The 20,686-nt window shown below is 33.3% G+C and overlaps 1 protein-coding gene across 2 annotated transcripts; it reads right to left on the reverse strand.

The window, feature by feature from the left end:
- Nucleotides 1-10,755: 10,755 nt before the first annotated feature.
- On the reverse strand, nt 10,756-12,579 carry LOC149417247 (uncharacterized). 2 transcript variants are annotated; one of them, XM_089640174.1, is made up of 2 exons: nt 12,464-12,579; nt 10,761-12,124 (listed from the first exon to the last, which is right to left on the reverse strand). In XM_089640174.1, the coding sequence occupies exon 2, from the start codon at nt 12,087-12,089 to the stop codon at nt 11,607-11,609; it is 483 nt and encodes a 160-aa protein (XP_089496300.1). In that variant the 5' UTR covers nt 12,090-12,124; nt 12,464-12,579; the 3' UTR covers nt 10,761-11,606. The 2 variants fall into 2 exon arrangements, with proteins under 2 accessions (XP_089496301.1, XP_089496300.1); XM_089640175.1 differs by lacking the exon at nt 12,464-12,579 and having other exon boundaries at nt 10,756-12,095.
- Nucleotides 12,580-20,686: the final 8,107 nt, after the last annotated feature.

Here is a 20,686-nt window from a genome sequence, read left to right on the forward strand (position 1 = left end):
CTTCTGCTGGTTTACTACAAGACCCATATTTTTGGCAGAGCTTTCAAGATTTATGAAGGCGTCTTGTAAATCATCGGGATTTTTCGCAATTATGTCGATATCATCAGCGTAAGCCAATAGTTGCACAGAGTTGTCAAATATCGTTCCTCTTTTCTCAATGCCTGAGTCACGAATAACTTTTTCTAAGGCTATGTTAAATAAGAGGCGGGCCAATCCATCTCCTTGTCTCACCCCGTAGAGCACTTCAAATGGTTCGGACAGATCACTGCCAACCCTGACTCTACACGTTACTGGGGACATTGTCAGTTTCACCAGATTGATCAGCTTACGCGGTATTCCAAACTCACTCATTGCATTATACAATGCGTTCCTATTAATACTGTCATACGCGGCCTTGAAGTCTACAAAGAGGTGATGAGTCTCGACATTGTATTCTAACGTTTTTTCTAAGATCTGTCTCAAGGAGAAAATTTGATCAATGCATGATTTGCCTGGCCTGAAGCCACATTGGTATTTGCCAATAATTTCCTCGGACATTGGGAGCAATCTTTTGTACAAGATGTTAGACATAATTTTATAGCCAGTATTTAACAACGTTATTCCCCTATAATTACAGCACTCGAGTTGGTCGCCCTTCTTGTGTAGTGGACAAACAATTCCTAGTCTCCACTCTTCGGGCATCTCTTCTTCTGTCCATACTTTTTGAATTAGGTTATGCAGGTATTGAGTAAGCTCTCCACCTGCTGCTTTAAATAATTCAGCCACCAGCTCATCTGACCCGGGGGATTTGTTGTTTTTCAGCTGTGTTATTGCCTGCTTCACTTCTTCCAGCGAAGGGGGTTCAGTATTGTCATTGTACGAGTCATCTCTCTATAATATGCAATAATCAATATATAATAATCTATTATTTAAGTCAACTTTGTTATAACTATCTTTAATTGTGACAAACTAAACGATATTGATTCAACTTATAGACATTGACGGTTGTAACACATATTTAAGCACTGCAAGTCTCCTATGAGCTAATTATGTTAGGTACGATAACAGTTAATATCAGTTGTAGACATGTAGTCAATAACAGTGTTTCATTTGAAATAATCCATCACAAATAAGTAAAATTTCATTTATTCAAAAAACTGTCATTCTTATTATGTGTAAATTTAGCATGTTTTTATTAATTAACTCCTTCCTGTTCCGTGTTTTAACAATATATATACTCACCCTCTCTATGTGAATGTCCTAATATCTATCTATTAAATGTAACTGTTGTTAATATCACTTAAAATGGGCGAAGCCCACCTATGAGCCGCCCGCAGGGTTTAGCAGGGTTAGCAGGGTTTTTAACTTTTTTATTTTTTTTTTTTTTTTTTTTTTTTATTTTTTTATTTATTCATAGATGTACATATATATTACAATACATTTCAAAATGATCCTTTGTCTGTCCAACTGGGAATGATACCCGTTTCAGGACAGCCAAATTGTATATTCAGTTCATAATATTTTTAACAAGGAAATAGTAAAAAGGTACAGTGAGATATGTTCTATCAAATATTTAAGATGAGAAAGAATACATACATAATTTAAAAATATATACAACAAAGAAAAAATAAGTAGGTGATCATATGTTTCCAAAATTGCAATAATAACCTCAATAACACGAGTACGTTTAATCACAGTGCCCATAAATATACCAAACCACTCATACAGTGCCAAACTGCCGAAGCGCTGTGGTACGAGTCGAGTACCTATGTACATTAGGTACCTCTCGCTACCTTCCTGTAGTTGCAGGGGTTCGGAACTGTGGATTTTAATATTTTAGATAAGGAGTTAAGTCCTTTTTTTTTTTTCAAAGAATTACTACATTTAATTACATCGATAATTGCATTCAGAAGACGATCACAATTTTGAAATTCTTTTCAGGTCTTTTTGTAGAACATAACAATTGCATTTTAGAAGTTACACAATTATTATTAACAATTGCATAATAGAGTTTCCACATTTTTAAATCAATATATGACATATTAGTTCACATTGTATTTATGACTATTTAATTTTTAGTAAGTACCATAAGTAAGTTATAGAAAAAAAAAACCCATTTATAAACCAGAATAAATTTATGACATATGAATATCCAATGTATTTGTATAGAGCATTTCAAGGGAATTTCAAAATTTATATTTGAAATGGCTAGTCGTTATTTTACAAGAATCAAAGAACACTCGTTATATCACAAGGATAATAAAAACAGAGCAAAATATATATATATATATATATACATATATATACATATACATATATATACATATACACACACACACATGTGTGTGTGTACATACACACACACACATATGCGTGTGCACATGTAACACACACACACATACATATACACACACACACACATATACATACATATATATACTTACATACATGTATATATATATATTTTTTTTTTTTTTTGCATAACTTAGACTTTTTAGTACATATTAGGTATGTGAGATTGCGTTAGCATATGTTCGCTCTTGACTCTCCCCATGTCTAGAAGCCAATTGCTAACCCATTTCCGTAAAGTGCTTGCACTTTTCAGTTTCCATGTATCGGGTATGATGTTGAACAATTTAGGCCCTAAGTAGGAGTATTGTCTTTGGGCATGTGATGTGTTTATAGTAGGTGGAACCACTGGATTCCTCCCTGCATGGCGGGTGTTGTGGAGATGATCAATGGATGAATATTGGTGTCGGTGTTTTTGTGTGTGTAAAATAATTTTTCTTATGTATAGTTGCCGTACATCAAGAACTCGCATCTCTCCAAATAATAAATCACTGGGATACCTGAAGGGTTTCTTAAGGATGACCCTTAGAAGTGATTTTTGTGCTTTTGCGAGAGGGTCCATTATTGTTTTGGAACAGCCGCCCCATCCCAAGGATGCATATTCTAGCAAAGAGTTACACAATGCATGGTACATTTGTTTCAGATCTTTTACGCGAAGAATATTTCTAACAGACATGAATAGATGAGTAAGTTTTCTGATCTTTATGGAAGTTGAGACTATATGTTCGTCCCATCTCAGAGATTTATCTATCATGATTCCAAGATATTTTATGCTATCGACACATTCTAAGTTTAAGCAATTACAAGTGGTTTGGTCATTACAATGGTGTACAAGGATGTTGTGTATTTCTTTTGGTTTTCCTGCTTGTGTTGCACTGAAACGGAGGAATTTGGTTTTATCTAAGTTAAGAGTGAGGAGATTGTTGTCTAACCATTGTTTAACCTTATTTGAACCTACTTCTGCTTTCCTGTGAACAGCATTCCAGCTTTTGCCTTCAAATAATAAAACTGTGTCGTCAGCAAAGGTGATGATGTGGTCAGCAAAGGAACTGTTACATAGATCATTAATATATATATTAAATAAAAGTGGTCCTAAAGTACTTCCTTGGGGTACACCGAATTTAATATTAGCTGAATCGCTTATAGTGTCGTTGATAAGCACTCTTTGGCTCCTGTTATCTAAATAGCTACACAACAGATTGAAGAGCTGTCCTTGTATACCAATGCGCTGTAGTTTTTTTAACAGAATTTTATGAGAGATAGTGTCGAATGCTTTAGCTAAATCCAGGAAGAGCGCAATGCATTTTGTACCTCTATCTATGTTATTAGAGATAATGTTTGTCAATTTAGCAATAGCATTTTCAGTGCCTAAACCAGGACGGAAACCGTATTGATTATTGGAAAGAATGTTTTTGTTTTCAAGGTATAGGGTGAGCCGATTCTTAACAATTTTTTCTATAATTTTAGACACAGAGTTGATCAAAGAAATAGGTCGGTAGTTGTTGATCTGTAATTTATCCCCATTTTTGTGGTGTAGAATAATGATTGATTGTTTTAAATGGTTGGGGAATTTTCCAGAGTTAAAACTTAGATTACAAATGAACGTTATGGGTGATACTATGGCTGGTTTTATAATTTTTAACAGGTTTGTAGAGATCTTATCTGGGCCACACGCATTGGATGACTTAAGTTCGTCAATAGTTTTCATCACTTCGTGTGTCGTAGTTCGAATGTTATCTATTTTATGCTCGGGATTACGGCCTGTTTCCTTAGCGAGATCAGTTTCAGTTGTGTTGATTTTATCGAGAATTTTTTGTGCCAGAGTGGTTCCCACTGACGTAAAATAGTTATTTGCAAAATTTACTATCTTTTTTAGGTCTGACGTGATAGTGTTATCAATGTGCAGTGATTTAATTTCAGATGATTTATTGATTTTGGTTTTAGTAATATTGCGAAATGCTTCCCATAGCCTTTTTGGTGTAAAGTTATTTTCGTAAATAATGTTTTTAAAATAGTTTTCTTTAGTTGAAATGATTAATTTTTTACACAAGTTCCTATACTTTTTATAGCGAGTTTGTAATATATTATTCTCTGGGCTACTTTTCGCCTTTTTGTGTAGTTGGTTCCTTCTATGAATTGATTTGACAAGGCCTGGGGTGATCCATGGTGTAAGTTTTAATTGTTTATTGGATATGAGTTTCTTACTAGTGTGTTTGGATATATAATCATGTAACTTGGTGATGAATTCCGTCATTGCTGAGTCAGTATCTCTTTGGTTTAGAACGTTTTCCCATTTTTCTGAATTTAAGTCCTCAAGTAGGTTAAGGTAGTTTATTCGAGGTATGTATTTAATTTTGGCTGCGGTGGGAGGCTTATTTTTAAGGCAGAGAGCTGTAGTGTAGTGGTCAGAAATTGTGGTGTGAATAACAAATGAGTCGCAATGTTTAATTTTTTTAACGTTAATGTGGTCAAGACAAGATTTACTTGAACCCTCTTCTCGAGTAGGGCTGTTAATTGTTTGCATGAATCCATTTTCCGTTAACAGACACAGATAATCATCGGATTGACGATGGTACTCAGGAATCGTGTTAATATTTAAATCGCCTAAAATTATTTGCCGTTCTAATTGTTTTGAGTTGTTGATGATTGATTGTAGGGAATTCAAAAAAGTGTCAATATTTTGGAAAGAGGGTGATCTGTAGATTGCGAAAATACATAAGTTATTGTTCAATACGATTTTCATACAGTTTGCTTGTGGTAGTGATATTTCATCGACTTGAGTTTGTAGACCATCTTTGATGTAAATTACAATTCCACTTGATTTATTTAAATTTATGCTAGTGTGATATTCTGAGTAATTATTAATTAATTTTGAGGTGTATTCTTTATTTATCCAGCATTCCGATAAGATTATTACATCGAATGCGTTATTGAATTGATCTAAGAAAATTAGGAAATCGTCAAGTTTAGATATGCTCCTAATATTCTGATGTATAATCTTTAGACTGTAGGAGCCCCAATCATAGTTTTTTAACTTATTCAAGCTATCAATAATATTCGAGGTACAGAATATACCTGAATGGTTACTAGTATCGCAAGGTAAATCAAACATAATTAAAAGTTAGTTGACTGAAGAATATCAAACAGCGTTCAAATAATATGTTATTAAAATTAAAGACTATTCCCAATGTAGTTGCATAGATAGATGAGTATGGAAATAAGTTGACAGTCATTTGATAAAATAATGCGGAATGTTTAAAGTCGCTGAAACGTCGTGATAGCAATTTATTATATGTTGATGGTAACAAAATAATAAGTTTAAATGGGCGGGATGGGGTGTGTTCGTACAATTTTTTAGTGAAGTAATTAATTAACGCTAATCGTTTTACATCTTGGTAGATAGTACATTGGGGACTGATAGCTTCGCTGCATCGCCGAGTTAACGCTTTGTTGCATATACCTGCCAACGAGCGAGACGGTACATACCTCGAAATTTTGATTCTTTCCGTTGTATTACATCGCTGCAAGCTTGCTTTCATCAGATATGCATATTGCATTAGAACCTGTATCGCGTCTAACATAAATCTGGCCCGCACGTGTCCACGTGAACCGGTACCCCTTCCCTTTCGCTTCTTGTCTAGCCTTCCAAAATAGTTGCTTGCCCCGAAATGTCAGCTGCTCGGAAACGTAGATTCTAGAAGTCGGTCCAGCAATACCAATGTTAGAGGTATTTAATTTGTCTTCCAAATTCGGGTTGTTTTTGTTAAATGTTTTCACATCCGCTAACAGTTGTTCCTTGGCCATATTCGATTTGAGTTTGATTATTATTTCTCTCGGATATTTGTTATTTATTTTTTTTGCTCCTCGATGAATAGCGTCTATGTCTTTGGTTTGGATGTTGGACTTAGTTTTTTGGCATATGTTAAAGATGACGTCTTGTAATATTTCTCCTTTATTTTCCGGGATTCCTCTGATTTCTAAGTTGTTGGCCATTAGAGCTCTCTCTTGGAATTCAAGACGGTCCTCCAGTACATTAACCCTGGCTTCCAAATCTATGTTCTTTTTTGTAAGTACCTCGTTCCTTGATTCAATTTCACGGATCCTGGCTAGGAAGTCCTCGTATTGCGAGCTCATAAATTGAATGCTTTCTAAGATTTTAATGTTTTGTTCCATGATGTCATTTTGTTTCCTTTCGAGATTGGATGTCATATCCATGACTAACCCTTGCAGATCTTCTAAGTTTGTTTGGGCCTGAGCGGTGATCGTCGGTCCTTTATTGTTCATTTTTCTACCTGGCTCCAAAGGTTCGTTACCGCTAATTGTCTCCGCTGTGCTAGAAGTGGCCGCAACTGCTGTCTTCGAATGTTTGCACTGTTTGCATTTCAGTAGCGCACGTCGTTCCTGAGTGAGCCTACGGTAACTGTACTCTGTTATTCCTCCACAGGCGAAATGAAATGATCCTTTGCACGCAGAGCACACAAAAATTGACTCTTCTGTTATAACTGGATCCGGGCAAATATTGCAATGCATTTTATAAGCAAATTTAATTACTACCTGCGTTACACCTTAGTGATATTAAATTATATTTTTTGTTTTTGCTGATTACACTCCGTAGGTACGGTAAATCACTAATATGAAGTTTATAGATTTTAGTCCTTGGTGTCACAAACTGCAATCACTATCGTTAACTTTCCGGTTTTTGTGTTTTGTCACTTAGTAATTATTTTAACGCAGAGCAAAAATATTATGACTGTTGTAATTGACTGTTGTACTTTTGATAACTGCTAGTATATTATTATTGTCTTGTTTGAATATCGTCCTTAAGATGAGGTACTTTTTCAGTGTTTTATTTTTATGTAATTTTTTTAAATTGAATAATAATAATAGATTTTTTTAGACACAGTGTGCAATTTTTAATTTTATGTCATACAGGCCCTCTTAGAACTGATTTTCTTTGAAATGAAATTAGCAATAACTTCTAAAATATAGAAAAAAACATCAATAATACCATTTGTTATCAAGCATCAAATATATTCTGCCACTGCCAGTATTAATTCAATTCTAAAAGGGTGAATAATCGGAAGTGGAACAGTACTGTCTATGACAGAGCAGTAGGCGTCTTAACTTTGAACCCAAAGGTCGCGCGATTAAAACTCATGAGAACAAAACTAAAAATGTAATATCAATGTGATTAGTGTTCAGAAAGAAAGAAGATTAGTGCAAGGACAAAACAGAACTACCTTCACTAAGTTGGGCTAAAACCATTCGGGTCTATCAATTTCCATAACAACGATTTTCTTACAAAGTCTTCTAAAGCATAATATTGTTATTTTAAATACTATATGCAGACAGGCGATAAGATAATAAATTTACATAAAACTTTTATATAACTATGTATATATACTCAGCAACATGATTTTTTGATGATTTATCTCATCATCGCAGCGGGTATATTATATAATCAATTTAACGTCTATAAATAAGGGCTGTCTAGATACAAGCACACACTCTGTCCAAACAAGACCCCACATTTAAACCAAGAACATTAAATATTTTATTATTTTCTCTTAAAATTTCGTAGATGGGGGGCGCCCAACGAAGACATGGCACGATCATGTGAATCAAATACTCGAGTCGGGTCATATCAAGAGTTAGAATAACAGAAGATATGGATGTGAATAAAGGAAGGAGTGTATGCCAAGACAGTGTTGTGTGGCAGTCTACCCTCACTGCCTACCACTGCGGAGAAACAGCTGGTTAGTTAGTCAGAAATAAAATAAAACATACTATATTAGTAACGAGTTTCAACGCAATATACTCTCAGTACTCTACAGTGACAGATCAAAATTCAGAATTGAATTAGTTTTGGTCGTATTGAGTTACGGGATATGAATAGGCAGATTCTTTAAATATTTTCAGTAAAAAAACTGTGTGTTTTGACCAGTGATGTGCTTTATTTCAAATGGAAATGCAAAATGTGTATTTTCCATTTTAAATGCTTTTCTAAAAACCATTTTGCATTTTAAATGCTTTTCTCAATGCATTTTCCATTTTAAATGCTTTTTTGCAACATTCTTCCTATCTCCACTCATCTTTTTTTCATAAGCCCCAAATATCAGTCAGTCCTCAACCTCGCTATGGGAGATAATTTATATTTGTCAAGTTGTTCCCTGGTAGGAGCCCTGGCAATTGAGTGATACCATTACAAAAAATACTGATTCAAATACTGAACATGGGGTCATGACGCTGTAATATTAAATGTTAGATAGCAGTTTTTACGTTGGCAACATCAGTCCCGCGCAAATTCTTTGTGGTTTAATAATCTGTAGTCGTGGTGTTTTTGGGTTTACCATCATGTAATATGTTTGTTCTACATTGATGTCCATTATTAAATGACAAAATTGTTTAAAAATTCAATAATTATTTTGATTGTTTGACCTGAGAAACTATTTTGCATTTTCAATGCATTTTCAAAATAGGTTTTTTGCATTTTGCATTTGAAATGCTTTTCTAAAAACCATTTTGCATTTTCAAATGGAAAAGTTTTGACCCATTTCCATTTAAAATGGTTTTGGATACTCATTTTGCACATCTCTGGTTTTGACTCACCCTCGATATGTGAGGTTATAGTCATCATGTTAACCGAATATCACATCTCTAAATAGTACAAAATAAAATCGCTATTCGCATCTGTCTGTTTGTCCGCTCAGTTCTTCTAAACTATGCAACGGATTTTGATAGAGTTTTTACTATCATTTATAGAATTTCTTCCGAAAAGTTTAAATATATGATACATGCATTTTATATTTATAGAAAGTAGAGAAAAGTCGATGTTTTATAATCAAGTCAAAAAATTATATTTTTGGGCACTACATCGCTAACGCTGGCTAAACCTTATTACCTTTATGTACTATGGAATTGTACATTCGTGGTCCGTGGTGATGATATATGTCTATTTCCTAAGGATAAACCCAAGCAACGCCGGGTACACGTCAGCCAGTTCTTCTATAAAATATCACCTTAATAATACTACTTTATCATTAAATAATTATTAATAGTAAATACCATTTACTTTTCAATCTTCTTGCTGATATTGGACAACCCAAATACTGTAAGCATTTTTTTTCTATTTATAAGTATTATCTGTCAATAAACTTATATGCTCAATAAATACAACATCCATCTTCATATACGTTAATAAATAGCATTGTTTTATTGTGTATATCTTTAAATTTATATTGTAAATATTAACTAAATGAATATTGGATCTATTAATAGCACAGTATAATAAACATGAAGTAGACAATGTAATGAGCTGAAGGAAAAATAAAAACCATATCAAATCAGATTTAGTTACCTTATTTTAAATCTTAATGGAAAATTACTGTAATGGAAAAATAAATAATAATAAGTGTTTTACTATCTTCTTTTTTTTTGTAACAAACCAATACATATAATGAAGTAATGATTCAGTTGATTGGTTTCAGTTTCGGTCTGTTTTTGGTGTCAGTATATTATCTATTTCAGATCTCCCTACGTTTTGTTTCCAGCTTTTTATTTGTGATTTAAATATTAAAATATTGTTGTGAGTTTTAAATGAGAGTGGAATTTTGTTGTAGAGTTTAATAACACAGTAAAGAAAGATTTTTTGCCCTAATGTTGTATTTGTAGTTGCTTGTTGGATATGTGTTTGACCCTGAGAAGTAGTGTTTCTAATATATGTGTTAGTTGTTATTTCTTGTTTTCTAGTTATGAATGTAAAGGAGAACATAATGTTTTAGAATAGAGTTTTTGTGACTACTATAAGCCTTACGCATACATTTAATATATTATTATTTATTTTTATAAGCAATAATTGTTCGCCTGAAACACTCATCCACATTGATACTTGGACTTGTCAAATATTATATTATTATTATTTATTTATTATTTGACAAGTCCAAGTATTTCACCTAAAAAAATGTATACAATTTGTATCAACGCCATCTAGTGAGAGATTTAGCACTTACAATGCCTTTCTCATATAAAAATAAAGTTGGTTGTTCTCAGGTGAAAAAAATGTAAAAAGCAGTAATTGTTGAATGAAACACTAGCATATATTGAATATTTTCTCGGGTAAGAAATAAGCCCCCATAGCTCAGTGGTCAGAGCTTTCGACCGGAAATCGAATGGACACGGGTTCGAGTCCCGTTGGCGTCATGTATTTTTTATCAGGAGATTTTTTCAATGTGGATGAGTGTTTCAGGCGAACAATTATTGCTTATAAAAATAATTGTTATCCTTTGTGCTATGCATAAATAAAATCTTGTCTTTAAAACATTAATTTATCAAAAAAAAATAATATTATTATTTAAATTACAAATATACGACAAACATAATACTTTGGTAGGAAAGAACATGGATTAAGAAATTCGTTGTTGCGTTTGCAAAAATTGCCATGTTGCAGACTTCAGCAAAACTTAAAAAGAAAAGCAAAGAAAAGTTTAACCAATATCGCACAAAACTCATTCAAACGTTGTTTGTCGACGCATCCGAATACAAAACTGGGAAGTTTTACGTTTCCCCCGTAAAATTTGGTAAAACTCACATAGCTGGTCTTGCAAGCGCAACGATGAAATGCATTGATTCAGCAATAGGTTTTCAGATTATTTATTGTTATCAAGTTTAATTTGTAGAATTCCACCTAAATTTTTTGTTTTTCTTGTACATATTCAATAATATTATTCAATTTATAAAAAAGCACTTTATTTATAAACAAGTTCTGCTGTGTCATTAATATTCCGCGTGACAGTCTTTCAGGTTGGTATATGGTATAAGTACTCAGGTCTTAGATAGTCTTTGATAATTCTGCACACGAAAGAAAGAACAATTAGTTTATCAATTTTTGATTTAAATCGCCCCTTTGTTGTACGCATATTGCTAGGAAAAAAGAGTTGAGTCATAGTGTTTATATGGAATTTCATCAAAGCAGAGGAATAATTATGCAACAGAAATTAGAAAAACATGGAAAGGATGAAGCGTCAAGTGTAATTGTTTCGTTAGAAGTTTTCTGAACTATCTCATTCTTTCTTTTGCACACAGAATTTAAATGCGGATAACTTAACAATAAAAATCATAAAAAGACGTACCGCTGATGGGTCAGTTGGTAACTTCTCATTCTTTCTCATAAACGATGCATGTAACAGAAAGAGAGGCTAGAACTTTGAAATCAGTGGTAAAAATACACTACATATTAAATTAATCATAGACATAAATAAATTATCGACACAAAATATATTTTATTCTTCCGGTGCAAGCTTCAGTTTCAACTGTTTTAACTTTAATATGGCGGTATAAGTTGCATCAATCTGTTTTTGTATGTTAACTGATTCTACAATATAATTTAGAGCATTGGTAAACAAATTCTGTGCTTGATATAAGTTCTGAGGTACCAGGATCCCAAACCATCGAATAGGGTTAACATAACCTGCTTCTGGGTCGCACGGCCTGTTATTTAGAATCACAGAATCGTGTAAGGAGTCCTCAGCTGGTTTCGTCTCCACGGTGGATAAAGCGTAGAAATCTGCCGTGTTTTCTGTTGGAAGTTGTACAGTTGAAATGGTGGCTTGACCCATGATATAACGAGTCTTTGCCAAATGGATGCTGGCGTTGTTTGTCGCATTTTCAACGTTGATTTGACATTTGACTCTGTCCTCCATTAACCTTAACATCTCGAGGGTTAATTTGTCTAGCAAAACACACACTTCTTGTTTTTCCATCATGATTTTCGTAATGTAGATTTAATAAATGGTCCAAGCTGCAAAATAAGATTGTAATAAGTACATGTTTTCATTAAATTTTTAATTATGAAAACAAACTATTTTTCGATAGTAATTTTGTCATTACTAAAAATTATCAGGGTAATTATTTACCTACGACTACCGTTTGAGAAAATATTCCGTACATGTTAGGTTAGGTTGGATTAGGTAGAATTAAATCACAAACCAGTCTATACAAACCTAGCGTAGCCCACAAACTACTTGAAAACTGGGATATAACTCTAAAGGGGACGCGAGCAGGCGTTATTAAAGGGGCAATTTTTTGTAGTAGTAAAAACGGTAGTCGTAGGTAAATATTTACCGATATCAGCACTCACTTGATTCCTATGGGCTTTTGGATTACACTAAATCCTATAAATTATTAGTTAAAGAAAACTATTGAAACGTTTCAACGCAAGTATGTTGCAATACGAAACGTCACATGACATTTGACAGCTCTGAAATTCGAGTGTTGCTAGTAAAAAAATTAAAAAAATATTTTTACTAAAAAAATATTATAAATAATGCAGGTAATAACTGAAGGTTTTTAAAATAATTGAGTAAGAAATAAATACATTTTAATCATCATAACAATTAAAAACTTTTAATTATTATTCTCATTTGTCTTTTCTTTTTCATTCAAACACAAATTAAATACGATCTCCTCCGAATCAATGTTATTCCCTCATCATCTTGCGTAGACTGACATCTTTGAAATTTATTTGTAACTAAGAGAGCGTAACGGCATCTATTAAAATAAAATGCAAATTATTTCCGTAAGTAATTCGAAAAAATGTGAGTGGTTTATTTTGGAAAAATCTTCACTTGAACAGCGGCGTGGTATTTTTGAATTTTTCAACAGCATTTTGTATTTGGAATCCTCAAGCATCTAATAGTTTTCAAAATACCAGTACAATGCAAATTAAATATCTTACTTTTTATTTTCATTATACGGCCTGACCATCGTAGCACAAACTATTTTGTAATCTTACAATATTTATTATATATTTTTGACCATTCACGAAACCCTCCCCTTTGAAAAGAATCTAATAAATTAAAAATTTTGGTTATTGTAAATTGAATAATAATATTAATGAGTCCATAAAAGATAATAATAAAATGGAGTTCTGAAAATTAAACATGATCAATAAAAAAATTATAAAAACTTTTTTTCGCACTTACCTATAAGTGAACTTATTGATATAGTATAAAGTAAACGCTTGTCAACTCCTTTTTAAGAACTTTTGATTTGAATGCGTCGGGGTGTGCTGTTGTCATTATTTTTTTTGTAGCACGTTAGGTTTTGAAGGTATTTGAATTTTTGTTTTGTAATATTCATATTATAATATGAAAATAGTAGGGGGGAAAAGGAAGGTGGTGAATTACCTGTTTATTCAGATCTGGTCACCAAACAGTATCGCCCTGGGGGCCTACTCTATTTTTCGGGTTAACAAACCAGTGAGTTCGTGGTTTAATACGTGTTTTTGACGTGGCTAAAACGGCGGCAGGAAAGTTTCGAAAGATACAGAGTAGATTCCGAGAAAGATTACCATACAGAATTGAAACATTGCTGGAAATAGTTTTAGGCTTGTTTAGTGACTACATCTAAATATCTAGGTACTTTCAAATCTTCCTATTACAAATCTTCTCCATTCCTCGCATTGAAATACATATTTTTTTGTAACATTATCTACATGTACCCACAGTGTACTACATACATGCCTATAGGAAACACATATTAGTTCCTTGCCTAATACATGTCTTACACGATACTTTTTCTCATAGCGACCCCCATATCGGGACCCACACAAAAAATTTGTTATAATTACTTATTTTTATACGTATGTAAAGTTCACGTGTATTATATCCTCAAATAAAATGTCATATCATCAAACATAGATGCGAAATTCACAATACCTAGCAGTAATACACATTCGCAATCAGTAAAATTACATTTTATAGTCTTTTTAAAAATATTTTAAATATGTGACTGAATAAACATGCAAAATTTTCACGTAATGTAAAACAATGAGAGATGGCAGATGTCAAATAATGTCCGCCATCTTAAACTGTAATATCAACTATTAGCGCACACGACGATGTGAGCTAATTTAAGATTAAAAATTAAATAAACACACGTCACTCAGGGTACCAACAACAAAAATAGAACGCGTCCCTTTTTTCATCCCGATCACACAAACTGGATGAAAAAGGTATCGTGTAAAACTGGTATAAGTAACAAAGCAGGTTGAGAAGGTTATTAATCCATTTTTCCAACATTTGACCTCATGTTTACGTAATCTAAACAACTTCCATGGAAAACTGCATAGAAACTGTATGAAAATTCACAGTTCATTTAAGGTAAACGTGACCTGCCACTGTGACATAATTAATTCATGCATTAAATAAAAGGTCACAATATTACACAATCTTGTTTATTATTGTCATTTTCAAGAACAAATAAGAAAAAAGCAGGACAGAAATTATTTTTTCCCGGAGACCACCGTTTTTTTTTTTAAATATGATAATTATTTTTACACAATATCCGTAATTTAAATATAATAAATGATTACTCAAATTATTTGTATGTACCTACCTAAAAATTAATCGCTACTTTTCTGGTTGATATAATAATTATCATGATATTTTCTTTCACGTGATGTAAAAAGATACATAATTACTCTTCATAATACATATTTTTAAATTATTATTACTAAAAAATATTCATGCACATTTTAAAATTCATTTAAACATACATCAAATTTATTTTACTTAGGTATGTAAGCTAATTAAAGATAGTTTTTTTTACGAAAATGTCCAATTCAATTGAGAAATGATTTCTCGTGTTTGAATTTTAAAGATACAGAGCAATATGCAGAGTGTTAAGGGACATACTTTATCCGGTTATTCCTGATATAATTGTATTAAAAATATAAAAGAAATTTTGGTATCCGATGACTTTTTGATGTGTTTAAAAAAAATAATTAAAAGAATGTTTGTTTATTTCAGCTGATCAGAACGGTGAGTGCAATATTAAATAAAGGTGCCATATAAAAAAAACATCTCAATAAATAAATACATTACATGATATTTATAAAATAAAAATATTTTAGCACTTTTACTACTACTACAGTGGCTTGAGAGAAATTCTCCATCTATGGTATAGGAGCGCTCATTGCCACTGGGCAACGGCCTGCACAAGAGTGTTTTCCGATCTCCGGTAGCGCTGACTCGTCCCGGCTACTTCGTGGCGCATCAAAACAGCAAACCCATGCACCCTTCCCTCTGCAAACATCTTTGAGGCACTGCATCACCAAGGGAGGCCGAGCAGCGCCTTGTGTGTGTGGTTATATGTAATTGGAGCAAATCGGAGTGTGTTCATGACGCCTTGTGTGTACCTTGTCCATGGTTCGCTAGTGTAAAAGGTCACGCAGTATGTTTGTAAGAGTTGCTTCTTCACCGGAAGATTGTAGCTGTTGAATATCCTGGAGAGCATGTTGGCTCGCATGCTCAGTACTCTTCTTTGGCGTTCTATGTCATTTTTATCGTTTAGGTCATCAGTGACCACATGTCTCAAATGTTTTATTTCACTGTAGATTTTAAGATTTGCTCCGCCGAGACATATGGGCGAAATGACAGCAGGACCAGTATTTGCTTTAAATATCAGCAGTAATGATTATTTGGCATTGCACCTTAGCCCGTGAATATGAACGTATGCTTCGCATATGGCCAGAATTTTACTCATTGTTCTTATCGATGGGGCTAGTACGACCATGTCGTCTGCATAACTCATATTGTTAATACACACCCGGGCAATATAACATCTGATTCTTGTTTTGTTAAATTATTTACTGAGCTCATCCATATACACGTTGAACAGCACTGGGGACATTGAGCCTCCTTGTCTAATGCCGCATTTTAGATTACCGGCTTATGATAGGATATGATTCTATCATGTACTCAAAGATATTAGAAGAACGAGATGTGCTATGAGCAGTTCATACTGTGTGGAATTGTTTTCTCCAGTGTCGCCGGTTTTGTTCACCAATACTACTGCACACCTTCGCTTGCGCTAAGGTATCCGAACTAATACATAGAACAGATTTCTGTGCGTACACGTCCCGATAGTATTCAAAGTACCCTAATTAGGTAGTACTCCGCCTACGGTCCGGCGGCCAACATAGCATATCTCGTTCTTCTAATATCTTTGCATGTACTCAATATATTGCCAATTTGCGTTGGTACTTAAAAAAAAACTAAAAACATACAAAATCAGTATGTAATGGACAGGTACAGGAAGGGCGGTGTGGGATTTCAGGCGGTTACTCGACTGAGTTGACATGTGGAAGATAAAAAAAATAATGTCAGGAATCACTGGTTAAAGTAGGTCAAGTACATCACTTTACATCCTGTATTATGACGTATTGGCTTGTCAAAAAAATATGTTTGTTTTTTTTATTCGTAATTTTATTTTAGTAGAAAGAGAACAATAGAGTCAACTGCCCTGTATCTCTATTCGGGTATAAAGTGAGCACAGATAAAACAAGCGTGATGGGCCACGAACCCTTATTAGTGTGACCGCTTGAAAGTCCTTATAGTTTCTCGGTGACATTCGGCTCACTTCCATGCCATATCTTACTATGTTCTATTATCTTGTAGTTTCTATTATTAGTGTCTAGAAATCACCCAATAATTTTATATTCCAGCGGACTTATGACAAGACAGCAATACACGTTACCAAGCATTACTTGTTGGGGTGACCGGATAAATCATCACATCCTTAAAAAGTTATATAAAGTCAGAGGAAGTGATGAAACAAAAACTTTATTAACTGGGTTAAGTAGGTTAGGTTAGGTTAAAAAAAAAAATTTCATCGTTTCTAATGACTTTATATCACTTTTTAAAAGTGTATTGAATTGTCACTGTGTTGAGTTATCATGGAACCTTTATTTTTAAATAGTTAGCTGAAGTTCTTCAAAATCTAATGTAAACAGTGACATCCTTCTTGTTTTGATGGTCAAGTGTGCTAAATTACATCACACTATTTTAAATCACATCCCTGCGGCCGCCTGCCACAAACACACATGCACTCTCTCTTATATAAATAGGTAGGTAGAACTTGAGAAATATATAATGCCATAATTTGCGTCTGTCGGTAATTCAATTTTCGTGGTAGGTATCGATAATATTCGTCTGAACCTATAGGTAAGGACAAAGATAATTCATTTTTAGTTACGTTGGTTGGTGAAATACCATTTTTCAGATGAAAGATGCTCGCTTAGAATATTTTTTGGACATTTATTGTCTGCTTCTCCTTTATTCTGTCTTCCACTTTGCCTGTAACTAGATTTAAAATGTGAGTGTCTCCAGTATTCTGTTTTTGGTTTGGCGGTTGAGAAATATGTGCTAAAGATTTGTAGGAAAGACTAGTAGATTATTGGCAAGTTTCGTCGGTTGTCAAGCTCTTTGAAAATCCAAGGATTAGTTCATGACATCCTAACCGTATTTGCCAACATGAAATCTTCTCAAGGGCGTCTATCTTTTCATGTCGCAGTCGATGTCTTCACACAGAACTATGATGAGTTATCAGCTCTCTCGAGTTTCAACTCAGTATTATTCATTTTGTCACTCAATCCATTGTATTTTGTTTATATTATCAGCGAACGTTCTACTAAAATTAAAAAAAATAGTCGATGCTTTGTCTTCACGAAAATGAATAAATTCTTTAAGCAGGAGTCAGACGGTTCCCTTTTCGTTAATTTCTGTCTGAACACAAAATGAAAGAAAAGTGCCGAAAGAATTCATTAGTGAACCGATTCGTCGATGTTGGATTTCACTTGCAGTTTCATCTTTCACTGGCGATCGGAATGAAAGAAAAATGAAACGTCACGGAATGAACACTCGCTCACTTCTCTCAGTACAATTCGCAGTTTTATTCGTGCAGATGTACAAATACTTCGTTCGACGGCATCATAGTGGGAAAGTACGGATGAATGTTCATTTCTATATCATTCTGCATGGGCCGTGTTAACGCGAAATGGAAAAAAAATTAACGATCACACGATTAAACCGTCTGATACCTGCTTTAAAAGCAATTGACGTTAGCAGAAGCATAATATAAAAAAAAAATATTTCGAAACATGGGGAAAGGGGACAGCTATATAATATCTTTATTTTACTACACAAGAGTTTCAACTGTTTCCAACCGTCTGAAGCCAGTGAGACTATGGCATCCCCAATTAGGGTATGTTGTGAGAATGAAGGTAGTGGAGAGGGAAAGGAGTTGGTGAGAGGAAGTAGGAAATAAATACCTGGCTATTCAGATCTGGTCACAGCTAAAGCCAAATTATTATAACCAATAATTAGTCGCCTGAAATATTAATACAAATTGAAAATATCTCCCGAGTAAAAATAAATGCCGCCAACGGGAATTGAACCCCTGCCTTCTAATGTCCGGTCAGGTGCTCTGAATCCACTGAGCTATGTCGGCTTATTTCCAACCCGCCAAATGATTCAATATGTACTAGTACCTCAATCAACAATTACTGCTTATTATATTTTTTCCACTTGCAAACAACCAACTTTATTTTTGTAGGAAAGGCTTTGTTAGTGCTAAATTTCTCACTAGATGGCGTCGAGACATAATATCTTCATTTATTGGTGAAATATTTTTGACTTGTCAAATATTATTATTTTTTAATGTTTAACTAATGTTTATAAGACAAGGTTTTATATTTAACATTAGTTTATCATTAAAAAATAACAGCTTAAGCCATTTCAAGCAACGTTTCAATTCTGAAGAGTATCTTCCAGCCCATGCAGCGACGCAAATCGACAGTCACAAAAGTTGCCAAATAATTAAACATAAATTTTATAATAATGTGATGCTAAATACGAAATACGTACTCGTTTGTCTTCATTACAAACTAAATATTATTCCAGAATTCTAAGAAAATCGATTTTCTTTAACGTACATAAATTGATCTAACTAACTATACAAACAGTGAAGGTCGTGTCAAAGAGAATCTTTCCACAGATAGAGATCCTTGCATAAACTCTTCTCACTAATGTGAATAATTTATTTGTTTATTGACGTTGATAAATATTGATTAATGATTATCGATAATACTTACATTTTCGCCGTTTATATTTTACATACCTATCCTTGCCTTGCACAGCGGTGGAAGGGATGGATTCTTACATCCGTCACTCATACCTTTTTTTTCCTCCCCTTCCTATCATAAAAATACCATCCACACAGCATCTCCAAAGATGACATAAGCCCTTAGGGGATTTATTGTCCTTAGGGCCTCATGTGTGGAGCTAACGCAAAATGAAGTTTTAATTTGTCCAAAAAAAACATCGCCAAATTACATGTTTTATTTTATTTTGGGAAGTTCAGGCACATATATTGGAATATTTTCCGATCAAAATCTACAAAACTTAATTTGCCACATTTTTCAATAAAAATATACCTGAAAAAAGGTTCATAAGTAAGAGATTTTACACTTAAAACAATTTTTGCAGGCTTGATACATTGTTTGATAGGCTTTTAAGGATACTTATCAAAAAGAGTGTTCGATTACAGCAAAAGGTCAAGATGTGTTTTCCCTGTAGTATTTAGTTGATGCATCTACAATATTCCTATGCGATCAAATTGTCAAACCAAACATACAATGATTTTGCATTACTTCACACTTCACGTTACGTCGAATTAAAATGTGTTAGCATATCTGCAGACGTAAGAATGAAGATAATAAATAAAATGGGTTTCGTGTGATAATTTTTTACAATTTTAAATAGATTATGTTACCTCATCTACAACCTCATTTAGTTACAAGGCCATATGTAACTAACTGTCTTTGCTTCTTTTTAAATCTATATAATTCAATAAAAACAACTAGAACTAATGAGAATTTGCTACTTCCTACAATGACTAACACAGTTCAATAACAAGGTCATTATAGCAGTCAGTTGGTCATTGCCTAGTATGCATTTCAACCATGTGGTATTCGGGAAACAAATCCAATGCACTTGTCGAAGGTAGAAGGCAGGTATTGATAACACTATGTTATGATTATGTATTATATAATAGACGGTAAAGGTTAACGTGATAATGCTATTGATGCCATAGCTTAATAAGGGCGAGGAGATCTAGCCAATGAAATGTCACGGCAAAAAATAATGAATTCATTATCATGCAATTCGTTACTTTGCGCAAATTAATCTCATGTTATAACACTTCTCCAATTAACTAAACAATAAATAATTAAGCAATAGAAAATCATAAATAATAAAATATTTGTAATAACCTAATAACATTTTTTTGTTTAGCCATAGTCATACCACCCTAAAAAAATTTCAAACATTAAATTGTGACTTCTTCAATAATTGCAAAATCGCTTTGTGGCGTTATTTTAATTTAAATAAAATTCATATCTTTGTAAACACCACTATTTAATCAAAAAGGATTGACATGTTTCAGAACCAATGGTTTCTTCGTTAGGATAGACGTATAAATAATATATAATAAAACGTTATCATTTTAAGTGTCGATACTT

The sequence above is a fragment of the Hesperophylax consimilis genome, chromosome 15 (genome assembly GCF_061612785.1).
Source record: "Hesperophylax consimilis isolate HC1 chromosome 15, BYU_Hcon_1.0, whole genome shotgun sequence".
Taxonomy (NCBI): domain Eukaryota; kingdom Metazoa; phylum Arthropoda; class Insecta; order Trichoptera; family Limnephilidae; genus Hesperophylax; species Hesperophylax consimilis.

Bases quoted from the DNA above. Each gene is read 5' to 3' on its own strand.
- LOC149417247 (XM_089640175.1), bottom strand. From the start codon at position 12,089: ATGATGGAAAAACAAGAAGTGTGTGTTTTGCTAGACAAATTAACCCTC.